At 39.6% G+C, this 24,738-nt stretch overlaps 1 protein-coding gene across 1 annotated transcript in view; it reads left to right on the top strand.

Moving 5' to 3' along the window:
- The window catches only part of TMEM131 (transmembrane protein 131), a 74,158-nt gene extending 50,104 nt beyond the window's left edge, over positions 1-24,054 (top strand). The window contains 20 exon segments of the mRNA XM_005420059.3: positions 155-293; positions 386-495; positions 876-942; positions 1,857-2,008; positions 3,239-3,381; positions 4,492-4,678; positions 5,744-5,929; positions 7,891-8,049; positions 8,643-9,238; positions 12,323-12,498; positions 13,688-13,815; positions 15,040-15,164; positions 15,312-15,470; positions 16,126-16,300; positions 16,930-17,051; positions 17,158-17,254; positions 18,324-18,421; positions 19,636-19,799; positions 23,123-23,250; positions 23,252-24,054. Coding sequence (XP_005420116.3) covers positions 155-293; positions 386-495; positions 876-942; positions 1,857-2,008; positions 3,239-3,381; positions 4,492-4,678; positions 5,744-5,929; positions 7,891-8,049; positions 8,643-9,238; positions 12,323-12,498; positions 13,688-13,815; positions 15,040-15,164; positions 15,312-15,470; positions 16,126-16,300; positions 16,930-17,051; positions 17,158-17,254; positions 18,324-18,421; positions 19,636-19,799; positions 23,123-23,250; positions 23,252-23,336 — 3,196 coding nt within the window. The 3' untranslated portion in view covers positions 23,337-24,054.
- Positions 24,055-24,738: the final 684 nt, after the last annotated feature.

Genomic DNA, 24,738 nt, shown 5'->3' with positions numbered 1-24,738 from the left:
ATGCTATATTGGAGTTTTTCCTTTCTGCTGTTTGTACCTTTGCAAATGATCAAATAGATTTTGGATTATTTTTCTTTCTGATCTGAATCTCAGTGACAGTCTCAAAATTTGTTTCTGCAAAACATAACGGTGAGTTTTATAACTGTTTCTCCAGACTGAATGCTGTATTTGAAGTGGACACAGATCTTCAGAAGAATGTTCGGTTGAAAATTACAGCAGAAATGTCCTGGCCCTCCATCCTTAGTTCACCACGCCATCTAAACTTCCCTCTTACCAACACAAACAGCTCATCAGTAAGTTATTTTAGTGATAGTGTAATTTAAACAGATATTTCTAATTGCATTAGTGGTAATGTAAACTCATTAAAAAAATTCTTTCTGAATAGGAAGAAGAAATTTTTCTAGAAAATCCAGCTGATGCTCCCGTGTATGTTCAGTTTCTTCCAGTAGCTCTGTATTCTAACCCATCCACTTTTGTTGATAAGCTGTTGGAACGGTAAGTATTGTTGTGCGATCCTTGGGGTGTACTCACTGGGCAGAGAAAATGCACTTTACAAGGAATGAATGCTTGATATGGCAGTTGTGTTGGTAATTCATATTGACCACCTCTAGAATTTGAATCATTAGACCAGTTGAGAACTGAATCTATTGCCATTGAGCACATATCTGTATTTTTTGCTGAGCTAAAACATGTTTACATTTCTTCCTTAACTTGATGTACAACAGGGGGGAAATAAGAAAAAATAAAATCAAGTGGTGCCTTCAGATGCATATTGGGCTACCACAGATACTTGATTTGTGCTAAAATCCATAAATGCAAGTATGTCATTACCTTCCCTGATCTGTGAGAAAGAAAAAATTGCAATTTCATTTCAGGTTTAATTTGAGTAAACCAGCTAATTTCAATCAGAGGACTCTAGAGTTCCAGGTCTTCAGAAATTGTGTAAGTATTTCAATACATTCTTGGTAATTTTAAATTCGGGTTTTTTAATGTTTTAATTAGAGTTCAGTCATACATGTCTTCAAGTTCAGGTATTAGTGTGGAAAATGCAATGTAAATGTAATATCTTTTGGATATCAGGAAATTGGGAAAATAAATATTTCTTCAAATGTAACTAATAAAGTGTCACTTTTTCTATATGCTTACATTATAATACAACTGTGGAAGTTACAGGAAACTGCATTTTCTCATTCTCTTACTGGCAGGATTATTTTCTTCAGCATAGTGGTTACTAGTTCTAAAATGAGCAAAGAATTGATTATTCCATTGCTTTGTTGATTCTTTTGAGTGATTTGAGTATTGTGAACTACTTTTAAGTGTGTACATTTTCATATAGAGCATGCCACCCACATCCTAAGCCCTACCTTTTTTATCTGACTTTTCCCCTCCATTTGCAGTTTGTTTTAGATGCTTATTCAGTGTCTCAAGACAAATGGCAAACTTTGCAAAATTGACTTGAGTAGTTCTTCTATTTTGTTTGCTTAACAATGGAAAATTCTGAGGAGAAAAAATATTCCGTAATGGTTTGATACTAATTTAGTGTTCAGAATATATATGTAAGAACTTCTGATCTTTTTCTTCCACTAGAACTTTATGAATCTGCATGGGTGGAGTTTAGCTCAGTTCTGTTTTGTTGTGTTGTTCTGCTTCTCCAGTAACGCAAGCAGTTTACTAATAAGTAGGGAAATTCTTATGCTATCAGAGTTTCTGGTTAAAAAAAACCAGACTATGTCATTGAGTAGTATGCTTTTTTAGAACAAGACCAATTTTCTAGCTAAAATAATACCATTTCTATCAAATACATGTAAAAATGTCCTATTTTTTAAGCCTTGCTTTGTTTGCCCCACCCTCTTAAGGTCCAACCACTACAGACCACTGTGGGACTTACAAAGGGCTTGGCTCGTCATTCCATTTTAAGTCTAATATTAAAACCTGGTGAGAGAAAGTCTGTCAAAGTAAAGTTCACTCCAGCTCTTAATAAAACTGTTTCATCATTGATTGTTATCAGGTAAGAGATATTTCTGAAATAAGTGTGAGTTTTTCTGTTTATCTATAATATACTTACAATCAGCTGTCAAGAAACTATTGCTTTTACAAGAATAATTGTAAAATCCTATGTGTCTGCAGAGAGGTTTAATGTAGCTGTGACATGTCTTAGACTATTTTAACTGTATTCATATATATTCAGTGATGTAAATATATAAGCCACTGTTATACTTACCACAGAATCACAGAAGGGCTTGGTTTGGAAGGGCCCTTTAAAAGTCATTAATCCAACCCCCCTGCAATACCAGGGACATCTTCAGGTTTCTCAAAGGTCTCTCAAAGGTCTGTCTGATCTTGAATGTTTCCAGAGATGGGGCATCTACAACCTCTCTGGGCAATCTGTTCCAGTGTTTCAGTACCCTCATTGTAAAAATTTTTCCCCCTATATCTAATCTGAATCTACCCTGTTTTAGTTTTAAAACCATCACTCCTTTTCCTGTCACTACAGGGCCTATTAAAAAGTTTGTCCTCATCTTTCTCACAGGCTCCCTTTAAGTACTGGAGCTCCTCTATGGTCACCAGGAAACTTTCTCCTCTCCAGGCTGAATAATCCCAATTCTCTCAGCCTCTCCTCATAGCAGAGGTGCTCTATCCCTCTGATCATGTTGGTGCCTCTTGTCTGGACTTGTTCCAACAGGTCCTTGTCTTTCCTGTGCTGGGACCCCACAGCACTCCTGGTGGGGTCTCACCAGAGCAGAGTAGAAGGGCAGAATCCCCTTCCTCACCCTGCTGCTCTGGATGTGGCCCAGGGTATGATTGGCTTTCTGGGTCATGTCCAGCCTCTCACCCACCAACACATGGAGACTTGATTTCTGAAATACATTCTACACTGTCTTCAAAGAAGGGTCTCTGGTTAGAGATGCCCTTTGCAAGATAAAGCTACAGTGCAAGTTCAGTCTTTCTAGTGAAGAGCATTGAGTTCACTTTTGTGTCAGGTGTGATGCCTTAGTAGGAGATACAGATTTTAGTATTTCACTGGGGTTTGTATTTGTATGTTATGTTGTAATTTCATAGGGTTTTGTCTTGCAAACACTACATTTGAGACCCCTGCTGTTTGCTTCCATTATGTGGGGAATTAGCTGTGGAGCAGCTATTTGAACAGGATATTTGTTTTCCAGATTTGGGATATGACTCACAGTCTATGGAGAAGCTTTTATGAAGGTTTCCCCTCACCCATTTTTTTTTTCCACAGAAATAATTTAACTGTAGTAGATGCCATAATGGTACAAGGACAAGGAACAACTGAGAGCTTGAAGGTTGCAGGCAAACCTCCTGGTCCAGGAAGTTCTTTACGCTTTAAAATCACAGAAGCATTATTAAAAGACTGTTCAGAAAGTGAGTACTTCTTGAGCTAATATGCTGAACAGAAAAGAAGTTGTATTTTATGTGTAAAACTTGACGTGTAGAAATATTTTCCCCCTCTTATAGTGACCCAGAAATTCAACTCCTTTAAGTACATTAAAATTGCTACTTTATTTAGGCAGAATACAAAATATATTATGGTTTTTGTTTTAACGTGAGAACTAGGAAATAAAACAGAAGCTCTTGGTCCACTTAAAGTCAAGACAGAGGAGGTAAAGATCTTTGCATATTTACTAGCAAAATCTCTGGTTCCTAAATTTAATACAAATTGGATCATGGCTGTAACTTCCTGTGTACTTCTTTTCTTCATACCTTCATAATCTTTAAGCACATAACCACTGGGGCAAAAAGGTTGGGCATGTTCCTTGATGAAAATTAAATCCCAGCCAGATTCTACTCTGAGATCAGAGAGAGGTTTTCTGTTCTGTAGCCTCAGGCTTGCTTCTGAGAGGAGAGCTAGGAGTACCTATATTACCTATGAAACTGGTAAAACAGTTGTAGTTGTATCTGATATTAAAATCTGCTTTGCTACTTTGCAGTTTTCCAGATATTTCTAAGTGCCATGTTAATTATTATCTGAGATTATTCTGCTTTTTGTGAGGCATGAATAAGAAAACTTGAAGAAAGCTTAGTCATTGCCTTTTACCTGTTGTGGTTAGGGATTTTTTTTTGCTAACAAGATGTAAGTAATTAAGCCATGTATTGTTTTTTTAAGACACACCAAAAAGAAACAAAAAAGCCCATTTTAATTCTTCTCTTGCTGGGACTGTTCACAGAATACCACAACATTAGGCAGTACATCAAAGAGCTTTGCAGCTTAGGTGATTTCTTTGTGGGGCAGCAGTGCTGTCAGAGGTTAGGGGGTTTGTGTTTGTTCTGTGATGAGTTAGAGGGCTCTGGAATTGTACAAGTGCCCTACCTTGACAGTGATGGGAATCTGGCTGCAGAGGTATGTTCCTACAAGTTAATTTCCATGGACCTTGCTAGTCTCCCTTCTGCTGTAATACTGACAGAACTCTCTTCTGCTGTAAAATATAAATATACTGAAGGATATCTGCACTAACTACTGCTGTTTGTTTCTAGAAATGAAATATAAAGAACCGAATTTCACACTCAGAAGAACGTTTAAAGTGGAAAATACAGGGCAGCTGCAGATTAATGTGAAAACTATGGAAATCAGTGGCTACACATGTGAAGGATATGGATTTAAAGTAGTTAACTGTCAGGAATTTGCACTAAGTGCCAATGCCTCTAAAGACATTGTCATATTGTAAGTGGTTTTTCTTACGTCTAAAGGAAGTGTTACATTTGGAATTTTAGTTTTGTTTCAGAGGAAAACTCTCTTGGTTAAATTCTGAGGGCTTTTTTCTGAAGTTTTGAGTGTATAGGGGTTTTGTACAGTGTTATACAACTATGACATTTTTCTCTCTTCTTGCGAACACTATTTGATTTTTCATTTTACCATGTTTTTGTGACTGACTATAGTATTACTTCTATTACTGTCCAGTAAGTATAACTTGCTGTGTTGGAATAATGTTACTATTTGAGGTTATATAAATTTCCCTCATTTAACTTGTGAATGCACATGGGACCTAGACCTACATATGGATTTGGTGCATTGCAGTATGTAGAAGAGAGCCTTCAGTCCAAGGATTTTTATTGTAATGCACAGTATTTTAGTCTTGACTATTTCTTCTGTTGCCTTAATGACAACGATTGTGTAGTTCTATCTTTTTCAATTGTAAAAAGTCTCTGCACCAAACACTGATCTTTAAACAGTGCTTTGTTGTAAAGTTCATAAAATGGTATCTGCAAAGTTCAGAAGTTTTTTCTGGTCTGCAAGTGGATGTATGAAATATTGCTGTAGTGCAATAGTATTTCACTAGTATATCTGTACAATATTAGTTTGTGATGAGACTGTGATATAGTGGTGATGCTTTTGAAAAGTCAAGTTTTGACTCAAAGGTGAAGTGTTTAAAAAATGTATAGCTCACACAGTAGTTGGTTCCATTACTTACTTAGACCTGCTGTTACATTTTTACTGCATTCATAGCTTTTATTAACAGGTGTGGTAAAACCTTATTGTCAGGTATTATAACTTCATATGGTACCTCAGGAGTAGTCTAGAGTCAGATGTGTTAAGCATAGGTGTTAATGAACTTATTCAAACACATCTTGAGCTATTTGAAAGATACACAAGTATTTCTAGGCTGTGTGGTAATCAATGGAGTTGAATTACAAGTTTTTTAATTTATAATTTATGAGTTATAAAAATTGTCTCAAACTTTTGTGCTGTTCCTATGAAAAGTTCTGATGTGCTTTATGTTGTTTCCAGGTTTACACCAGATTTCACTGCTTCCAGAGTTATACATGAATTAAAATTCATCACTGCAGGAGGCTCTGAATTTGTATTTATCTTGAATGCATCGCTTCCATATCACATGTTGGCAACATGTGCTGAAGCACTGCCCAGGCCCAACTGGGAACTGGCACTGTACATAATCATCTCAGGAATAATGAGGTTGTGTGTGTGTTTGTTCTTACTGCTGTATGGGCACGAGCTGCCACTGCTCCAATATGGGTTACACAGGAGCACATGGGTATTCAGCACATGCTGTAATTGTGGTACACTAAAATAGGGTAAAAGGAGATCAAATTGATAAACACTCCTATAAATTGAGTGTGAACTGTTTAAGGCAAAGGAGTACTGACTTTCTGTCAAACCAAGGACAAAATAATACACTTCTTGCTTGAACCTATTTCCTTGGGTGAGATATGTACTCCTCTTAGTCCTGATAATCTGTCAGGGTTTTGATAAATAACCCAAACTTGAAACCTATTTAGGTATTAAAGCACTGATAGCAGTGAATTACTGTAGAAATGTAAGCATCCTTCTCTGGAGTATTGTGCTTTAGAGAGGTATAAGGCAGTGACTGTAATAAGCTTAGCAGATGCCTTGGATGAATTTAACTTTGCTGCCACTTGTAATGTGACAGACAACTGGTGATACTAATAATGGGATTTCTGAGAACCTGAAGGACATTGTTTGCAACACTGCACACTCACAGGTTACATAGTAGGATATTAATGCACGTTTTTCCTCAGCAAACAGACATGTGCTAATTATACCTTGTTGAAATATGAGTTGAAAATGCCACCATTTTCACAGTCTAACCTGTACCTATCTTTATTTGCAATCAAGAGTTATAAACCCTATGTCCCTGCTCAGCTCTTGGATGTGAAACACTTTACCCCACTGCTTTTGTGCAGAGAAAACCCTAGCATGGAAACTTATCAGTATGAGTTTTTACTGATCAGTAGCAACAAATGCTGTTTTCTTAGTGTTAAGCTTATATCTAAGTGTGAAATGTATTGGTGCTGTAGATGCCTGTGAAGAAAAAGTGGTCTTTCTCTGTGCTGCAAATCCAAAGCATTATCACATACATGTCATATTCCTTTTTCTTCCCCTGCAGTAAGTTACTAGCTCTTCCATTTTGCAAATGTTCACTTAGGCTGTCTTTCATTGTAGGGATTGACAAAAAAAATAGAGAAGATAAAGTTACAGCCTACTTAATTTTCTTTTTTGACTCTTCAGCACTTTCCTAAGTAATGCAGTGTTTAGTGAGGAAACTGCATTTTCCAAAGTAAGAGGAAAATTTCTGTTACTTAGGAAATTTTCTGTCGTCACTAACACTGCATTACTTAAAAATGCTGAGTGAGTACTTATGTGGTTTTCTTCTATATATGTGCTAGAAATGTATAGGCTGAGTTTGGTTTTAATTCTTTGACAGAGTAATGTTTGTCAGCTCATAAGTGTAGTTTGCTTGGATAATTTTATATGTTCTCTATTTGTTAATTAGACTTTACAGAGAATAGACAATACTAATCCCTTCCCTTACTATATCTTTTTCCTAAAAATACAAAAATCCTTCTTAGCAGCAAACTAGAGAAGAGTCCTAATATATTTTATAATATTCCAAGATTCCTGTGCATAAACTGCCTTTAACTTTTAGGATGCCATCGTGTATGTGTTTCCTAGTTGCTGCTAAAATAACTCTTCCATGTCACTGCAAAGCTATCCTTAATTTCTAGGAATGAGCACTAGGAGTTTGTACAGTCCATGTTTTTTAATTTGGTAAGGTGATGTTTATTTTTGCCTTCCCTAAATCACTGTTGCTTTGAATAGTTACATGCTTGTGGCTCCAGGTTTTGAAGTCCAACTTTTTTTCCTTTTGGATTAATACACTTGGCAACTGCATGTCAGGCTTGCATCTAGCTCCCATTCTCAGTGCTGCTGATTTTCTTATCATGCCAGTCTTGTGTATGTTGTGTTTCTATCAGAAAAAATTGTGGTTTGGATGCAATTTTTAGTATTTTCAGTACAGGATACGAACTTTTTGTCCTGTGTGATTAGGGTCATTAGTTTTTAAATGCTCAAAATTAAGAAATAAATCCTTAGATGACTACTTTTCTTCTCTGCAGTGTACTCTTTCTCTTGGTAATTGGAACAGCCTATCTAGAAGCTCAAGGAATTTGGGAGCCATTTAGAAGACGCTTGTCCTTTGAGGCCTCAAATCCTCCCTTTGATATGGGAAGGCCACTTGATCTCAGGAGAATAGTTGGAATTTCATCTGATGGAAAGTAAGTAAATGTTTCGGCTTCTTGTAGTAATTTTGCCAATTATTTCTTTGCTTCTTTAGTTATCAGATCAGTTAGAAAGTAATATTGCTCTGTAGAACAGGTTAATGAATAAAGATATCCCCACAGTTGCTTGTAAAAGGATGGCTTGGATGAAAAGATGAACTTTGTGATTGTGAGGAATATTCTTCTTTTGGGGGGAAAAAAAAAGGAAGGAAAAAAAGAAATCCACCAAAAAACCAAACCCTGCCAAGTTTTCTGTTAATATTCTCAAAAATGAAATGTATAGACTGCAAAGAAATTGCAGGCCAGAAGTTCCTACCTTAGGTGTCTTAAGTAAAGATCATCTCCTTTCAGTGTTCCCTCCATCATATGTACTAACATTCATTTTACTGTGGTTTTGTTCCTGTGTACAGCAGGTGAGTGAATGGAAAATGGTAAAGCCTACTGACTTGCCAAACCAGTTTTAGGCATTTTTGCTGATTGTATGCCAAGAATAGTCTAGTTCAAGGCTTCTTTTGGATATAGTGATTCTCTTTTCTTGGTGAAGAATGGAAATACTGCAAAGTATGTTTAAACATGTGTTACTCTTCCAGCTTGAATACACTTGGATCGGATTCTAATCACAGTTCATCCAGAGGAATTTATGGAGCAGGCAGTTCGTCTTCGCGATCCGGTGCAGGGAACCATAAGCAATGCAATGCAACAGCACACCTTCACAGCAATAGAAATGCACCTGATGTTGAAAACATCAAATCCAAAACCAATTCAAGTATACCTAACAGGACTTCAGCACAAGCAGCTTCCATGCAGTCAGTAAACAGAACGGGCCCCTTTACCTTGGATTCAGGTGCCACAGCTCAGACTCATGCCGTGGGCAAAAGAGCCAAGGGGACGAGGCAGAACCAGCAGCTGATGCAGCAGCAGGCAGCAGCCTTGGCAGAGCAGCCCCTCCAGCAGCCCCCAGCAGCCGGGCCCCAGCAGCAAGAGCAGCAGACTGAAAGTGCTTTGCCACAGCTCCCACTCCTCAGCCCGCCTCAGGGCGAGTGTGCCAGCAGCAGAAGGCACAGCTCGGAGGATTCAGATCTCACTGGGCTCATAGAAACTATGGAAAAAGACTTTGACCACCCAGAATCCCCTTCCCCTGATGTGTTTACAGAACAGCCCCCATCTCCACTAGCAAAAAACAAAGGTAATACAATTCTGTTTTAGTGGGATGACTCCCTGTGTAAACTACAGGACAAGATTTAATCAACTGTAAAGGCCATGTTTTCATAGTGTGGGAAGGGAGTGCTTCTCTGTGGTTCCCTGCCTGTGCTGTGTGCCTGTGTCTTGAACACTTCTGTTACCTTAAGGCAGTGATGTTCACTGTGCAGTGCTAGCTTGTCATTCTTCCTGCAAAAACGGTGGCATGTTGTGATGAAAGCAGGTGTGAATATCTAGATACCTGATTCTCTGAAAAAGAAAAATGCTTTTTGATGCTACTCTTTTGCCTTTGGGTCCCTCCCACCTCCATCATTTGGGCTCCCCATCAAGGTTGAGGAAGGGAAAAGGAAGTTGTCCTAGTGTATTGTGAAAAGTGAGGCAGGGAGAGAAAGGGAGGAGGGGAAGAGAGGGAGAGATGGGTAAATAGCCCCTGTGGTATTGTTTGGGAATGGAATTCTTCATGCCCAGACTTGCAGTTGTAGAAAATCCTTAATGTCAGGTGGTCAGCAAATTAATATAAGGCACCTGTGTCTATACATTACATTCATTTTTGGATGAGGCTAGAGTTGAGTTGGACTTATTTATCCATCTTTCCAGTTGTGTAGTGCTTAAAATAATGACTTGAATTTCATACATTAGATATGTTTAGACTTTTGAAATTATGTCTGTTATTGCCTTCTTATGAACACTTCTTGAAATAGGATTTCTGATTATGATTTTTGCACTAGCAATTTCAATTGCATCCCAAAGTTATATGATCATTTAGTGTTAATGTGTTTATTTCTAAACAATTTTTCATTTTTTGCTACCAACACTTGTACAGAAATGGCACTGTGTTGCTTATTAGAGATAAAGTTAAGAAAATTAATCATGGGAAGGCATATAAACACTGCAACCAACATCTGTAAGATTGTGCCTCAACAAAGACAAAGGCTTCACTCGGTTAGGTGGTAATGAGTAGAAAGTTCTTAATTATTTCAGAGTGGATGTTAGGATGTGCTTGGACTTTCAAAGTGGAGACTCTGAAGTGGTGGGAGGTTTTGGTGTCACACTGAAATATACTACTCTGTTTCTGGGCTGTTATGTTTTTAGTTTTCAGTGATAGGTGGTTGGGAGAATTAAGAGAACTGCCATCAGTTTGTCAGATATTTGTTCGATAAAGGCTAAATAGGACTCCAGAAGATGATGTGATGTTAGGGAGGTTTCATGGATGGTGTCCATAATGGCAAACAGTGCAATGTTGGAGCTCTGGAAAGCAAAGTGTCTGTGAGGATGCAACATTCTCAAGGATTACATATGAACATACATGGGTGTGCAGTGGACTGATCCAGTCCATGTACTGAATGCCTGAAAGCACTTTGGAATGCATCTTCCATTTCTAGCTCCCCCTAAGAAGGAAGCAGCTCTTGCTGTTGAGAGCTTTTTGTGATGCAGCTGCATGCAGTATGTGGAGATGACCAAGTTTGAATTCGTAGTGTGCCCATTTCCATTGGTCCTCTATGAAATGTAAAAGTGTAAAACCATAGGGGAAGTTCCATAATCTATCTGCACCTACATACACACATGGGTATTTGTCTTTAGGGAAGTATTTAAAGCTAATCACAAACTTTTGCAGAAGCAGCAGCTTCTGGACTACTAAGCCTGTCTGTCATAAGACCCTGTCTTATATAGTCTTCTGTTTCAGCTTCCTAAAACTTGGATCCTTGCAGACTGCAGTGGAGGCTGTGTTATATTTTTGTGATACAGCTGCTTTATGTTACATTTTAATGTCATGATAACATTTTACATAGATTTTCTAATTATGAACATTAAACTGTTTAGCAATGCTGAATGTAGACTACATTTCAAGCAAATTTTGGAATGAGGCCTTCTGAGGCCCAGCCAAAATGCCCCCAGTATGCTGGAAGCCAACCTTGAAAAAATGTTCCTAGGAAGATCTACTTGTATTTACATGTCTATTTGCATTCACGCTAAAAAGAATATTTTTATCTCTAATATTTTTGTTGTCCTAGATACTGAAAACACTGATACTTATGTCTTAAAAAACAAAGTTTGAAGGCACTGATCTGTATCTGGTATTTGCCAAAATACTGAAGGCAAATTTCTGGTTTGGTACAAACTTTGCCATTTTGCCAAATGAAATATAACAGCTGTCAGGGTGCTTCCAGTCTCAATTCCAGGTTAAGCTAGTACAAATTCCAGAAGAGGCAGAATCCAGTTATTCAGCACAGGTTACTTGAGTCTTTATCTGAGTGAACAGTTAAATCCATCCAGGAGGCTGTATGCAGGCACTGTGTGGCTCATAAATGAGAGTGCTTGTTTTGAAGAGCAGTATCTCAAGAAGGATCCTATGAGTAAAGGCACATACTACAGCTAGTAAGACAGAAGACTGTTGTGAAAGCTCAAATCCTGTGAGAGTACAGCAGCAGGTGATGGTAAGCTTATGAAGACTCTGCACACACATGCACAGTTGCTTTGTATTGAGAATAGTCTACTCTGAAGGAATTAAATATGTCAGGAAGAGAAAGTATACTTGGCTGTGAGATCTTCAGGTTTTGGTCTTTTGGGTTTTTTACCTCTTTGCTAGACAAACACTGTTAGTGATTTTTCTCATCCACACTAGTCTTATTTCAAGTTGTTTTGTGTTTTGTTGGTTTTTTTTTCCAACTGACAAGAATGCTGATCATTCATTCTGTTCTTCATTTGTTTGGATGAAAGAGCTTTTGCCATCCTCAGAAATTTATGTTTAAATCTAATGTTACATGGTTAAACTGTCAAATTTGATTCTATGGTGTTTTAAAGGAATGCCAGGAACAGAGCAGAAAGGAATTATAGGCAACCAGGTGCCCACATCCACAGAAAGACAATGGGGACATGGCTCAGGAGCATAAATGTGGTGATCATTAGGGTTCTTCTCCTGCTCACATTTGGTGCACAGGAGCAAAAGTGGTTGGTGTGTCATAACAGGCAACAAACTTCAGAGGCTTATTCATGTGGGGCAGCCTCTGAGATGAAGGGAACTCTCCTGTCTCTGAGCTGCTGAGCATCTGAAACATCCTTATCTTTCTAGGAAAAGGGAAAACAATTCAGCGCAAGGCTAAGCCACAGAAGAAGCGGGAAGAAAAGGACAGAAGAGGGAAAGGAAAGCAACAGGAGGATGAGCTGAAGGATTCCTTGGCAGATGATGACAGTTCTTCAACCACAACAGAAACCTCCAACCCAGATACAGAACCACTTCTCAAAGAGGTATGACGCTGCTGAGAAAAGGAGGGCCTTGTATGGCCGTGTGTCACCCATTGGAGTAGGAACGCTGTCTCTCTCCCCCACACCATCCTCATATCATACCTAATAAAGGAAGAATATTAATTAAAAAGCAGCTTTCCCAATTCTTGCCTTCAGTGTGTCAAATCTGCACCTCTGAGTGTGAACATGCTTGAGTCCTGTAGTCTCAGGACTAAAAATGCCCAGGTGACTGTGGCTTGAATTAGCGAGCAGCTGTCAGCACCATTGTGGTGATTATCTCCTGGCCTCTTCTATTTGCAGAATAAAATGCCAAAGTGTGGATGCTAATTTCATTCAGTAATTAAGGTGCATGCTAAATCATGCCTTTTGCCAGTTATAAAGGCTCAGATCAGTGGTGGTAACTTGTCAGCACATAGTTAACTTCATTACCTTATACAATACCCCTACCTTTGCTTAACTTATTCAGCTCACCTGCTCCAAGGTAATAAACTAATGTCTACAATTTGTGTAGTGGTTGGATTGTCATAGATATTTTGTCCTAAAGCAAACTCTGACAAACAAAGGAGAGGTAATTCCAAAGGGAAGAAAACCAATCCTAAATTTTGATATCTTAAATTTGAACTTTGTAAAAGACAGGGATTATAGCTGTGGGAAAAAAGAAATCCATGGGATATATTTAAAGGTTACAGTTTAGTAAGTTGTCACTTGAAAGTTACTGTTGATATTTTCAGGGTGGCTATTTGAGAATATACTTATATTTAGACGGTCTTAGAAGTGTGGTTAAGCAAAATAAGTGGAATGGTGAAGTTGCTCATATTATTTGCTTTGTTGAAGAGTGTGTTTTAGGTGGCCTGGACTGCATGCTGGAGATGCAGTAAAGGTCTCAGTACACAGCTAGCATCATATTAAATAGACACAGAGGCCGTGGCCAGGGGAGCTGTGGATTTGCAAACATCAGATCTCCTTGAAGCTCATTAATTTGTTATTTCCATTTCTGCTTCTCTAAATAGATAAAATAGAAACCATATTTTATAGGCAAACTCATTAAGTCATGAAAAAATACTTTTAATACTGCAAAAATGCTCATGTTTTCCAACAGCATTCTTTCCTCTGCCCTCTTTGTTATGTGTGTTCTGATGCAAGAGGGACTTTGCTTTTCATGATTATTAATGTGTCATTATGTCTTTTATAGGAACCTGAGAAACAAAAGGGAAAAGTTATAGCAGAAAAACCTGAAAATGAAATAGTCCCAGTAAAACAGAAAACCAAAAAAGTGCTTACAAGTATCAAGAAAGAAATCCCTGTAGATGTGAAAACCAGGTAAGCATAATGAAGGCTGTTTAGTAGGGAAAGTATCATGTTTAAAGGCAATATGTATTAATAAAAATATCTGTATTTGACTGTTGTAGCTGCCAGTTTGGCACATGCCAGCAACAGGTATCTTTAAGCAACCTCCTATTCGTTCCTGATGTCAGGGAATATCTGAAGCTTGCAAATAATAAATTACTTAATGGAAACACAGTTCATAAGTGAGAGTAAATCCAGTGATGAAAATCGGGCAAAGTGATGTTAAGGTTTTTATAACAGGTATTGCATACAAAAAGTGAGGTTAATGATTCTAGGGGCAGCACACTGAGCCAGCATTAATGTGAGTACCTTTAGCTGCCCTTGAGAAACTGTGGCCTCAGTTTTCTTTTTCATGTCATAGAGTAAGGTCAGTCTTGGATGCTTTATTAAAGGCGGCTGCTGCCATTGCCAGTCCCTTACAGGCATGTGGTTGATTGCAGAGCACAGATGGGGGGAAACATGAAGAATCTTAGGCTTACTATAGCTAGTTTATTCCAAAATAGTATTGTGAAATCAGATTGATATCCAAGTGCCCCAAAAGTAAACTTTACCAAATGGAGATATGATATATCAACTGTGTTTTTCCTACTGTAATTAATAGTAGACTGAGTTTACAGTTAGAAGAAATTATTGTTCTTCAGAATATTTCTGAAAACATTGCCTGGCAATGTCTCCTCCTTATTTATACTCACAATTATGTACTTTGATTTATCTTATAACTCACAAGTTCATTACGTGTGACATTTTTCAAAGGCCACAATGACAGCTGGCTTGGAATTCTTCTGCAAGAAACAGGGAAAATAGTTCCTCCCTAGAAGGTTTGAGAGACAGAATCAAATACCTGGAGAAAAAGAGCAGTATACAGCCAATTGAATTTGGTGGTACATTTAAGTAGATTTATATTATTGATTAAAAAACAGTCCTGTATATTTAGGTCAATAGTGTATTAGGAGCATGGGATCTGACAGGAGTATATAGGGATAGGAACAGGGCAGCTGCCGTTTCTTCTTGCCTCTGGGTAATCAAATGGGTTTTGTGATCCTGGAGCTCCAGGGTGAAAGCTGCTTCTGGAACATGAGTGAGCCTAATATAGTATGTGGAGCAGTGTGGGTCATATATATATATGTGTGTGTGTATATAAAAGTGCTTTTCAGTACTTCAGAGCTTTGAAATAAAATAATTTCTGTTTTCTTTTAGTCCCTTGGAATTGTCTTATACTCCCCCACTGGAAAACAAGCAGCGCAAAACCTTTCCATCCAAGATCTCTACACCACACCTTTTGTCAAGTAGCTCTAAATCAAGAAACCTCCCCAAAACAAGAGGTAGTGTGAGGCTGGTTTTTTTAAATACCTCAAGAGTTTTATATCATTGTCTGTAACCCCTCTTGAGTGCTTAATTCTAAGTCTGGTGTGAGAAGAAAGCTACCCAGTTCATTATTCACACACTTGGTTTTTCTTTTATTTTAATAGGTCCAAGCAGTAAGTTAATGGAGAACAGGCCATCAGTATTAGCAAAATTTCTCCCCAGTAGTTCTGCACAGGAGCTAGGAAACACCAGCAGCTCAGAAGGGGAAAAGGATTCTCCACCACCAGAGTGGGACTCTGTGCCTCTCCACAAAGCTGGCAGCTGTAAGTAATCACTAGACAATGGCAGAATGAGTGTTCTGCAATTAATCTCTGTAGAAAGGCTTGATCTGTTTATAGATCTTCCTGTCTCCTTTTCACTGCATAGCTGAGCTCCAATTTTCTGCTGTAGGTCCCATATTGGTAGCATCTGTTATGATTTGGGAGGTTTGAAAATGACGTGGGCAGAACATAGGTCACTCTGCAGCTCTCCAGTGATGAACACGATTCAGAAGCTGCTGGAGAAATTGAGAAAATTATAATTACTGCTCAAAAATATGAATTTTCTACAGTAGATGGGGTTTTGCTTGGTCAGGTCTGCTCCAGCCAAATTTGGAACTAATTAGATTATTTGTCCTTGAGAGGGAACACTAAAAAACACCTTAATGCAGTGGTTATTGGGACACTGTTACAAATCCCTTGTGTGGGAACCAACTCGCCTCCTCCTGGTTGTTTGTGTTGCAGATCAGTCTCTCTGAAAATAAACAGCAGACCTGAATAACCATAGTTGAACATAGAGAAGGAGCTGCTGCTTCCATCACTGGGAGCAAACAGCATTTCTCGTAATTCCTCCATTTGACCAAAAGGGATAGCAGAAGTTTGACAAGCCTTTGCTGTAGTGTAAATCCTATAGGAAGATGTTTTGTGTTTCTCTTTATAGCCACAGACAACCTCTATAAGCTGTCCCTGCAAACCCTGAATGCAGACGCCTTCCTGAAGCAGCGGCAGCCCTCTCCAACGCCCGCCTCTCCATCTCCCCCTCCTCCTGCCACACCCTTTGCTTTCGGGCCACGGGGAGGCACTTACAGCAGCATTGTCAACAGCAGCTGCAGCAAGTGAGTCCAGATCCTGCCTCCTACTGATTTCCCAGGCACTGAGCACTTGCAGAGCTGTGCTTCACAGAGGGCATCTCCCTATTCCCCATTTCCTCTTCCCATGGAAACTGCTTTTCTGCAGATACACCACTGTGCATATCTTGCCTTGCTGTGAAACATTGTAAATTGGAAAAAATTTATCTCCAATTTATGATCCAACTCATCTCTACAGCCACAACAGCCCTATTTTCCACAATACCAGCAGTTTTGTGCCTAACTCTAGTAGTTCTCTTCTTACTAACCATCCTAGAGGTAGCAGTAGCGATAATCCAAGCCTATATCGTTGTGCTCCTGCTGAGCCTCTACCTACAAGAAAATATCTAACTCTCAATGGCACACCAAGCACATTCTTACCACATAGTAGGCCCTAGCCCCTGACCCATCCTAGGAGCAGCCGCTGCTCTCCTAACCACCTCAGGATTAACAATATGATTCCACTACAATTCCCCTGAATTACATGACCCTTTTCAGCTGTTACAAACATTTTCTTGAATGCTAGCTTAAATTGCTGCTTTTTTAATCAAACTGCTGAAGTCCAAAACCTTACTCTTTTTTACCCTCTTATTTTTTTTGTTTCTTTCTCATTTTAGTGAAACAAAACCCAAGCAGCCTAATGGTACCAAACATAAGCTGGCAAAGGCAGCTTCTCTTCCAGGCAGGAATGGAAACCCCACTTTTGCTGCTGTAGCTGCAGGTTATGACAAAAGTCCAGGTACTAGAACCAGTTTGAAGTTCTTAATAATTCCAAATATTTCCTGAATAATCTGTTATTTTGCTGAGGTTTGTTTTACTCATTTTTTACATACATATTCTCGCAGGTGGCAGTGGTTTACCAAAGGTTTCTCCAAGCAAGACAGATGTTTCCAGCAATATCAGCATTTCCCACACAGTTGTTGACAGTGATGGCTCTGACAGGTAATTTTTATATTCTCTAGGCAAATACCTGGACCACTAGAAAAGAAGATTGAGTATTAATGGTATTTTGAAGGGAGTGACAGAATTCATTGTGGTTAGGCTTTTTTAAAACTATTTTTAAAGTCTAGGCACATCATCTCTCACCTTGCAGAAAAGTTTAGGAGTTGCAAGTGACTCAAAAGTAGAGAGAAAGATGTTCTGGATTTGATGGGAGCCTTTTCCTCCTCATTTTAAGTAACTCAACATTCTGTTCCTGGGCATCCACACAATGAGAAATCAGCTTAGCCCTCTCAGTGCTGAGGGGTGTGTACCAAGGTCATTTGAAGGGTGACAGGCGGATACCTTGCTTTACAGCAAAGCCTTTCGCTCCTATTTTAACACAGAGACCAGAACTGTCAGTGGGCTTTGTGCTTTCAGGAGGAGCAGGGCAGAGCTGCACTCAGTCACATTCTCTGAGGCACACGTCTCTTCCGACATTTTGGCAATTTGTTGTAAAAAGCAGTAAGCTTTCTGGAGTAGGAAAGAGACTTGAATTTAAGTTTCCATATGTAAAGGAATTACTTTCTGAGTGAGGTTTGTGCATTGGAGTTTTTGTTTGTTTTGGTGGACGTTTAGCACTGCTTCCAGTTAACTCAGCTGTTACTTTTAAGAAGCTTGTTCATGAGTGTATTTGTATCCCTTCCAAGTCATTTTATCTGCTTGAGAAAAAAACCTTGGACTCCATGAGTTTTCTGAAAAACTGATCCAAAGAGCTCCTCTCATGCTTTTTTTTGATACTCATTCTACAGATTAAAGAGCACTATCTTTATTATTGTGTTACTCCAAGCTGGGTGTGTACACATGAAAATGTATATCACCAAAATCAATTGTTAAAGCCAAACTGATTTCCTAACTCTTAATCACCATTAAATATTTATTTAGTATGTTTAACTATATATTTTTATATAGATATATATAAATATAATAGTTAAATATATGTACACACATACTTTTTTATATAGATCAGTAATTTCATATTGTCAGTAGTACTGTGTTAATAAGTTCGGTATTGTTCCTCCATAAAATGTAGTTCAGGTTTGTGGAGTCCTATCAGCAATCCCAGCAGTCCTGATTTCACACCTCTCAACTCCTTCTCTGCATTTGGACACTCTTTTAACTTAACTGGAGGTGAGTTCTCCTGTTCAAATATTTTTCCATATTCAAATACAGGTAGAGAGATTTTGTGTCTTCATTCCACTGGTCTAAATACAGTGTTTCCATCCTCCCTTCTGAAAGGGAAGACTGTGTAGGAACATTTGTTAAAAATTTGGTATTGTATTCTGAGTTTCACTCTAGAGAAAGTGAAAATCTCACAGAGTGTTTGATGGACTGAGAAACTTGGGTTTGGAGTTTCTCTGCTGCAGTAAAATTTCTGGGTTTTGGGGGGTTATTTCCTTAGTCTTCTTCCTCTCCATCTCTCCCCCAAAACTTTACTGTAGGTCCCACAATTGTGCCAGTAGGCCTGTGGTTTCCTGAGCATAAACGCCTGCTTAAAACCGTGGCTCTGTTAAGTGAGCCAGCCCTTGTGTTGCTTTCCTCTTGTATTTTCCTGCAGTATTTGTATAGCTGCACAATGAAGTGGTGCATACTAAACCCAGCAATTAATTAATTAATGTATTTAAATATTTGGGTAAATTTCCATAAATGTAATAGAGGTGGCCAGGCATTGAGATTGCAGGGCATGGTTGCTCTGTGTACTTGGGCACGTGTGGTGTGTTTTGAGGTGGCTGAAAAGATGATAAGCAAAGTAAACTTTGGATGTGGCATCAGTGTCTACTGATAAAATGCCATTTACTGCCACAGTTTGATGTCTGCTGGAAATGCAAACAATGGCAGCTGCTGCTGCTGTGGGGTTCTTTCTTCTTCATCAGCAACACTTGGCACCCGTGGCTCTGAGGGCACCAGTAAAAGGCCTGGGATCAGTTCTGTGTGTGAGAAACAGGCAAGCCATGACTGCTGGTGCTCCCTTTTCCTTCTCGTAGCAGAGATGGAGTCAGGGCTGGGGCACTCCCAGTGCTGCCTCTTCCCAGGAGCCATCTGGGAAGGGAGAGCTGCAAGGCAAAGGAGTGCTGCAGTCACAGAGAACTACCAGGACTCTGAATACTGCTGAGCTTAGGCTGGACTGAATTACTCACAGCAAGGGTTCAGCTCTTTCCCCACTATAACCATGACAAACTTTGTGTCCCTGTCTGATGCTGGTCACATGAGATGAGATTTGTATTACCTTCTAATATCACTGCAGCAGGACCTGCTAGAAAAATATGGGAAATAATGGTGAAAAGTATTGTTCTTGGAAAAAGAGGGAGAGTAATGTCCTCATTTTTACTTCATTTTATTTTTAGAGGTTTTTAGCAAGCTTGGTTTAGCTCGATCTGCTTATGGGCAGGATGTTCAGAGAAACTGGAATGAGTTCAATAATGTTCCATCATCCATCTGGGATCCTTCAGCTACAGATTCTGTACCCTCCTGGCCAACAAGCTCAAGTTCCCCAACTCATACAACTGCAGTAAGTACTCAGTCCATCCAAATACAATGGTTTATTACTGTTACCAACCTGTTCTGTATGTGACATGTAATTTAATTCAGAGGAATTTGGGATGAAAAGAAATTAACTGAAGAATTAAACACGAAGGAATTTACATATATTCACCTTGGTGTATTTAAGTTGACATGGCTGTTGGACAAAGAGTTATTAGTCTCCTCACTTGCAAATGATGAATCCATGGACACTGCTTCCCATAAAAATATCTGTCTCAAGAGCACCTTGCAGCACTTACAAAAGTGTGTTATTCTCCCACATCCTTCAGGTTTTCTCCTGTGCCATGGCTGGACACTGCATATGTTACTTCAGTTTGATGGACAGTTGCAAAATAGGCAACATGATAACTTCCACACTTTGATTCTGCTTTCTGAATGCAGTATTACACCTGTTTGTAAATTAACAAAAGGTCCAAAAAACTATCTAAAAGACCTTAAATATGTTCTTTTCAGTTTAGGAAAAAACACTAAAGGACTGAAAACAAAGTGAAGTCTTTAAACTGACTACTTATTTTGATGAAGATTTTGAGTATAGCAAAAGAAGGAGAAAAATCCCAACTTTACAGATTGTAGTGCTGCACTGTCATCCTTGTGTCTGACTAGAACTTATGCTGCAACAGCTGTCTTCACTGCCAGCTGAAATCCTTCTTCATGTTGACTTCTGAAAATGTTTCTGTAGTGAGTAAGAGGCAGTGTTTACTTCACCTGGGAGTAGTTCAGATGGAGTGGGGGAAGGCAGGGACAGGGGAAGCCAAAGAAGGTCACACAGCTTCTTATGGACACAGGCTTGCAGATCCCATCCTTGTCATGTGGTTACAACCAGAGCTGGAACCTCACTGAAACTATGTAAGGAAAGATGTTTGGATTTTGGTCACATGGAGGGCAGGTTTCTCAGCATTTGATAGAGGGAGGGCTTGAGGACAACCAGAACAAGCTCTCTAGCTCTCAACTCGTATTTCCCAGCTGCTTCTGAAAAATATTTAGAAGTGTGCTTCAGGAAGCATCAAGAAGGAAGCCAGACAAATGATATAGAAGTGTCAGGTACTCCATTTAAGTACTTTGATTTGGGAGGAGATATTTTAGGAGTTTACTCAAGGAGAAGATCACATAATAAACAAGAAGCAAGCAGCAAATTGACTGAAATACTCAAGGCTATTGTAAATGATAGGGGTATTTTCAAGTGGGTATGGCAAGCCAGAACAGGAAAGCTTGGCTTTTCCTGTTACTGAGCCTCCTTGCTCTAGGTGCCTGATAAGAGAGCAGGTACCAGGCCAGGGCCCTGCCCCTTCCTCTGTTCTGGGACAAGAGCCAAAGCATTGTTGCAAACAGCACTTAGGCAGTGGCTCCTGTGTTACCCTTTTTCTAGGAAGGTTTCTGGAGAGTTGATTTTGGTTGTTCTCCTTCCTTATTCCTCTTGCTTTCTCCTTGTATGCACAACTCTGCTTCTGTGTTTCTCCCCCCAGCCTGGCTGCCTTGCTGGTACTCCTCCCCAGGTTTCTTTCTAACCACATTCTCCTACTCCCCATTCCTGTTTCTCTGTGTGTAGTTCTGCCTGCCAGCCACTTTGTACCTTCTTCCACCAGCCTTGAAAGGGCATTGCAGGGTGCTTTTCTCTGCTGCTCCTTTCCTGGTGGCTTCTGATTTATGAGTAAGCCTTTCTATCACGATCTCCCAAACACTTTTGGGACAAGTAGGAGCAAATAGTTCCTGCCTCTTGCCTGCAGCAGGAAATAGGATGGACTTTAGTGTGTTAGGGTAGGTTCTGAGCAGCTGAGCGAGTATTTCACACTGTAGGCTTAGTAGTCTAAATGCTGGCATAGCTTAAATATAACCATTTATTTATGTGACAGTAACACACTGTGACCCTGGTCTGGCTCAGTTTCTCAGTGACATCGTAGAGTTCTGGTGTCATTGGCCTGGTTAGCCCCCAAGTAATGCTCAGAACTCCTGCCCAGCTCTTGCTAGCAAATTTTGTGGGGTGTTAGCATCCAGCCAGCTTCAGGTATGATTAGACTGAGCCTGTCTTCTTCATTCCAGAGCAGAGAATAAAAACCTAAAAGGGAGAAATTTTCAGATTCTACCTTGTTTTCTTTCCTAAAGGGATTTTTTTATTTAAATCTTCAGATGCAGGGTACACTGATACTGGTTAACCTTTAGTGTGTGTTATCCAAGGGCAGAGATCTTGGGAAGGGGTGCCCTATCTCCAGCCACTAAATCCAAACATAAGGATGCTTGTACCTAACAGCACTTACTCAACAAGTCTGCTGCCTTTTGGGTGTATCAAGTTTCCAGTGTATTTGCAAATTGAATTTACAGCTTATGTACATTAAATCTGTTGACACTGGGTTATGTAGTGCCAGCAGCCTACATGTAGCAGGTTCTGTGCTAATATTAGCAGAAAGTTATGCTAACCTTTCTCATCTCCATCTTTGGCTCTTTCCTGGTGTCACTTTCCACCACACCACGGGTCAGGTTCCTCTGCTTGCTGTTTGCTACTGTTTGGGCTTTAGTAAAATACAGTTGAGAGAACCTGGGCCTTGTGTCCCTGCATATATTCTCTAGGCTTGCTGTACCTGTCCTGTATATCTCAGATGCATTTGTGATGTGCTGGAACTCTGCATCTGCACCATGACCATTTGTCAGAGACTTCCAGGTGTCTTGGAGGCAGGACAGACTTTATGGAATTCAGTGATAATTGGCCAGTTCTCCTATCCCCTCCATCTGGAGAAATTCTGGGTGGGGAAAAAGTACATACTGGGAATATGAAATAGGTACAGTGGGACTGAACATGAGTAGGTTCACCCAAAACAGACAAGGTCTGACTACAGGGTGATAAATCTGCAAACAGCAGAAAAGATGAAAAAAGGACTTTGCTGTTATCTTCCAGTACAACTTGATTTTTTTTGAATCTTGAACCATGTTTATCTACCTCATTCTAACTAGTTTGTTTAAGCCTAATGTTTTGGCCCTTGTGTGTTGAACACTCCTAGTGCTTAAATTAGCTCTGGTATGGGGATGTCTCACTGCAATGAAAACAGCTCGAAAGCTGCAACGCGACTGCGCCCTGCAGCCTGTGCAGCTCCTGGAGCTCTCAGCTGCAGCAGCAGTGTGGCTTCTCTGGGCAAGCTCTAGTAAAGGGAGGTCAGACAGAGCTCTGTGTTGTAGTGAGGATGGAAGGGGTTCCAGAGCAGCTTCTTGATGCTGCTGATAGATACTTTTCTTTTGGGGGGCTGGAGGGTGAAAACTGAGGCTTACCAAACTGCCACTTCCCTTGCTCTGTCTTTACTGCAGTCAATCCTGGGCAACCCCAGTGGCCTGTGGTCCACCACTCCATTCAGCAGTTCCATTTGGTCAAGTAATCTCAACAGTGGCCTTCCCTTCACCACTCCAGCAAACGCCTTGTCAGGCATTGATCTCATGGAATCCTTGGAGAATTTGGAGCCCAACAATTGGAAGAAGAAGTTCAGATCCCTGGTCAAATTCACACTATCCTCATGAAAACTAAAGCAAAAAGAAAGAACTCTTATCCAGGTCACGATACAATTCTGAATGCAAATTTTTGAAACGTTGTTTTCAGGCCGTTGCTTCCCCCAGCCCCACTCCCCATCAGTCATGCTTTCATCACTTGCTCCTTTTCAAAGTCTGTCCTGCAATATGGTAGTGTGAGGTTGCAGATAAGCTTGGAAATGTCTGGGTGTGGTCACAAATCCCAACTACAGCTATAGCCTGTAAATATGAACAGTTTCACTGGTTTCATATTTTACCATCTGCCATCTTTATTTAGGAAACAATTTGAACTCTAAAATGATCCTGGCATGCAATACTTTCATGAAAAGTTTGGGTTTTTAAATTTTTTCCAGTGTTATCCTCCAAGTTCTAATTTAAAATCAAAAGGCACTTTGTGCTAAAATGCAGAGTATTTTTTTAAAATGAGGCTGTCTTTGTTAACACAGGTTGTAAGAATGTAAAAAAGGAAAAAAATCAACAAAAAATACTAACAAAACCAACACAAAACCTTAAGAGCAAAGTGGCTGAATGTAAGAGCATTCTGTTGAGACTGTAATACACTTTATGCTGTTTGTACATTTGTAAACCTGAATGCATTTTTAAGTTGAAGTGAAATGCACACAGCCAAGACTTGTGCAAGAAACAAGATACCATGTGCATTTCTTACAGATACAACTTTGGGTTGTACTTTAAAATAAATACGCTTTTTTCAAGAATTGCCTGCTGTAGTTCTGTTCCCCTTGTATTTTCTGAACTTGTGTGTTCATGACTCCACTCGGCACAGTCTTTGTGCCAAAATCTACTGCACACAGAGCCTGTGCTACCAGAAACTTCCCTGCAGATGAAACCTGGCTTCTCAACAGCGTGGGTTTGTATTGCAGCAGAGAATAGAAACTATTTTCAGGGTTATGCAGTGCCACCCACTTGAAAATTCACTGGATAGCAAAAGGTTGGAAAAATGTCTACATTCTTGAGTTTCCAGGTATCAGGGATAAGAGCAGCTGCTGTTTATGCTCCACCACATCCCTTTGTAACACTGTTCTTGCATGGGTCTGAACAAGAATGTTGCTATTCTTAGATATGATTTATCTGTCCCTGTAAGGTGCCTGTTTCCATTCATTAACAGTAAGGCAAGCCCAGTGACTACATATATTAATCTGAGCTGAAGCCAAGTAAAAATGAACCCTTCCATTGCCAGAAACCATTAACAGACATTAGCACTGTAAATCTCAGTGGCACTGCTACCAATTTACAGCAGCAGGTGTTTATCAGAATCCATCCAGTAAAAGAGTAAGAACTGTATATTTTAGTTAATATTCCTTCTAGCATAAAGGATATGTATGCAACATAATATATCTCCCATTTATTTAACCAAGGGAGCCCTTTCCCAGCTTGCTTTA

Source organism: Geospiza fortis, unplaced genomic scaffold (genome assembly GCF_000277835.1).
Source record: "Geospiza fortis unplaced genomic scaffold, GeoFor_1.0 scaffold192, whole genome shotgun sequence".
NCBI classification, from domain to species: Eukaryota; Metazoa; Chordata; class Aves; order Passeriformes; family Thraupidae; genus Geospiza; species Geospiza fortis.
The sequence above is the reverse complement of the archived record's forward strand: the minus strand, read 5'-3'. Positions and strand labels throughout refer to the sequence as shown.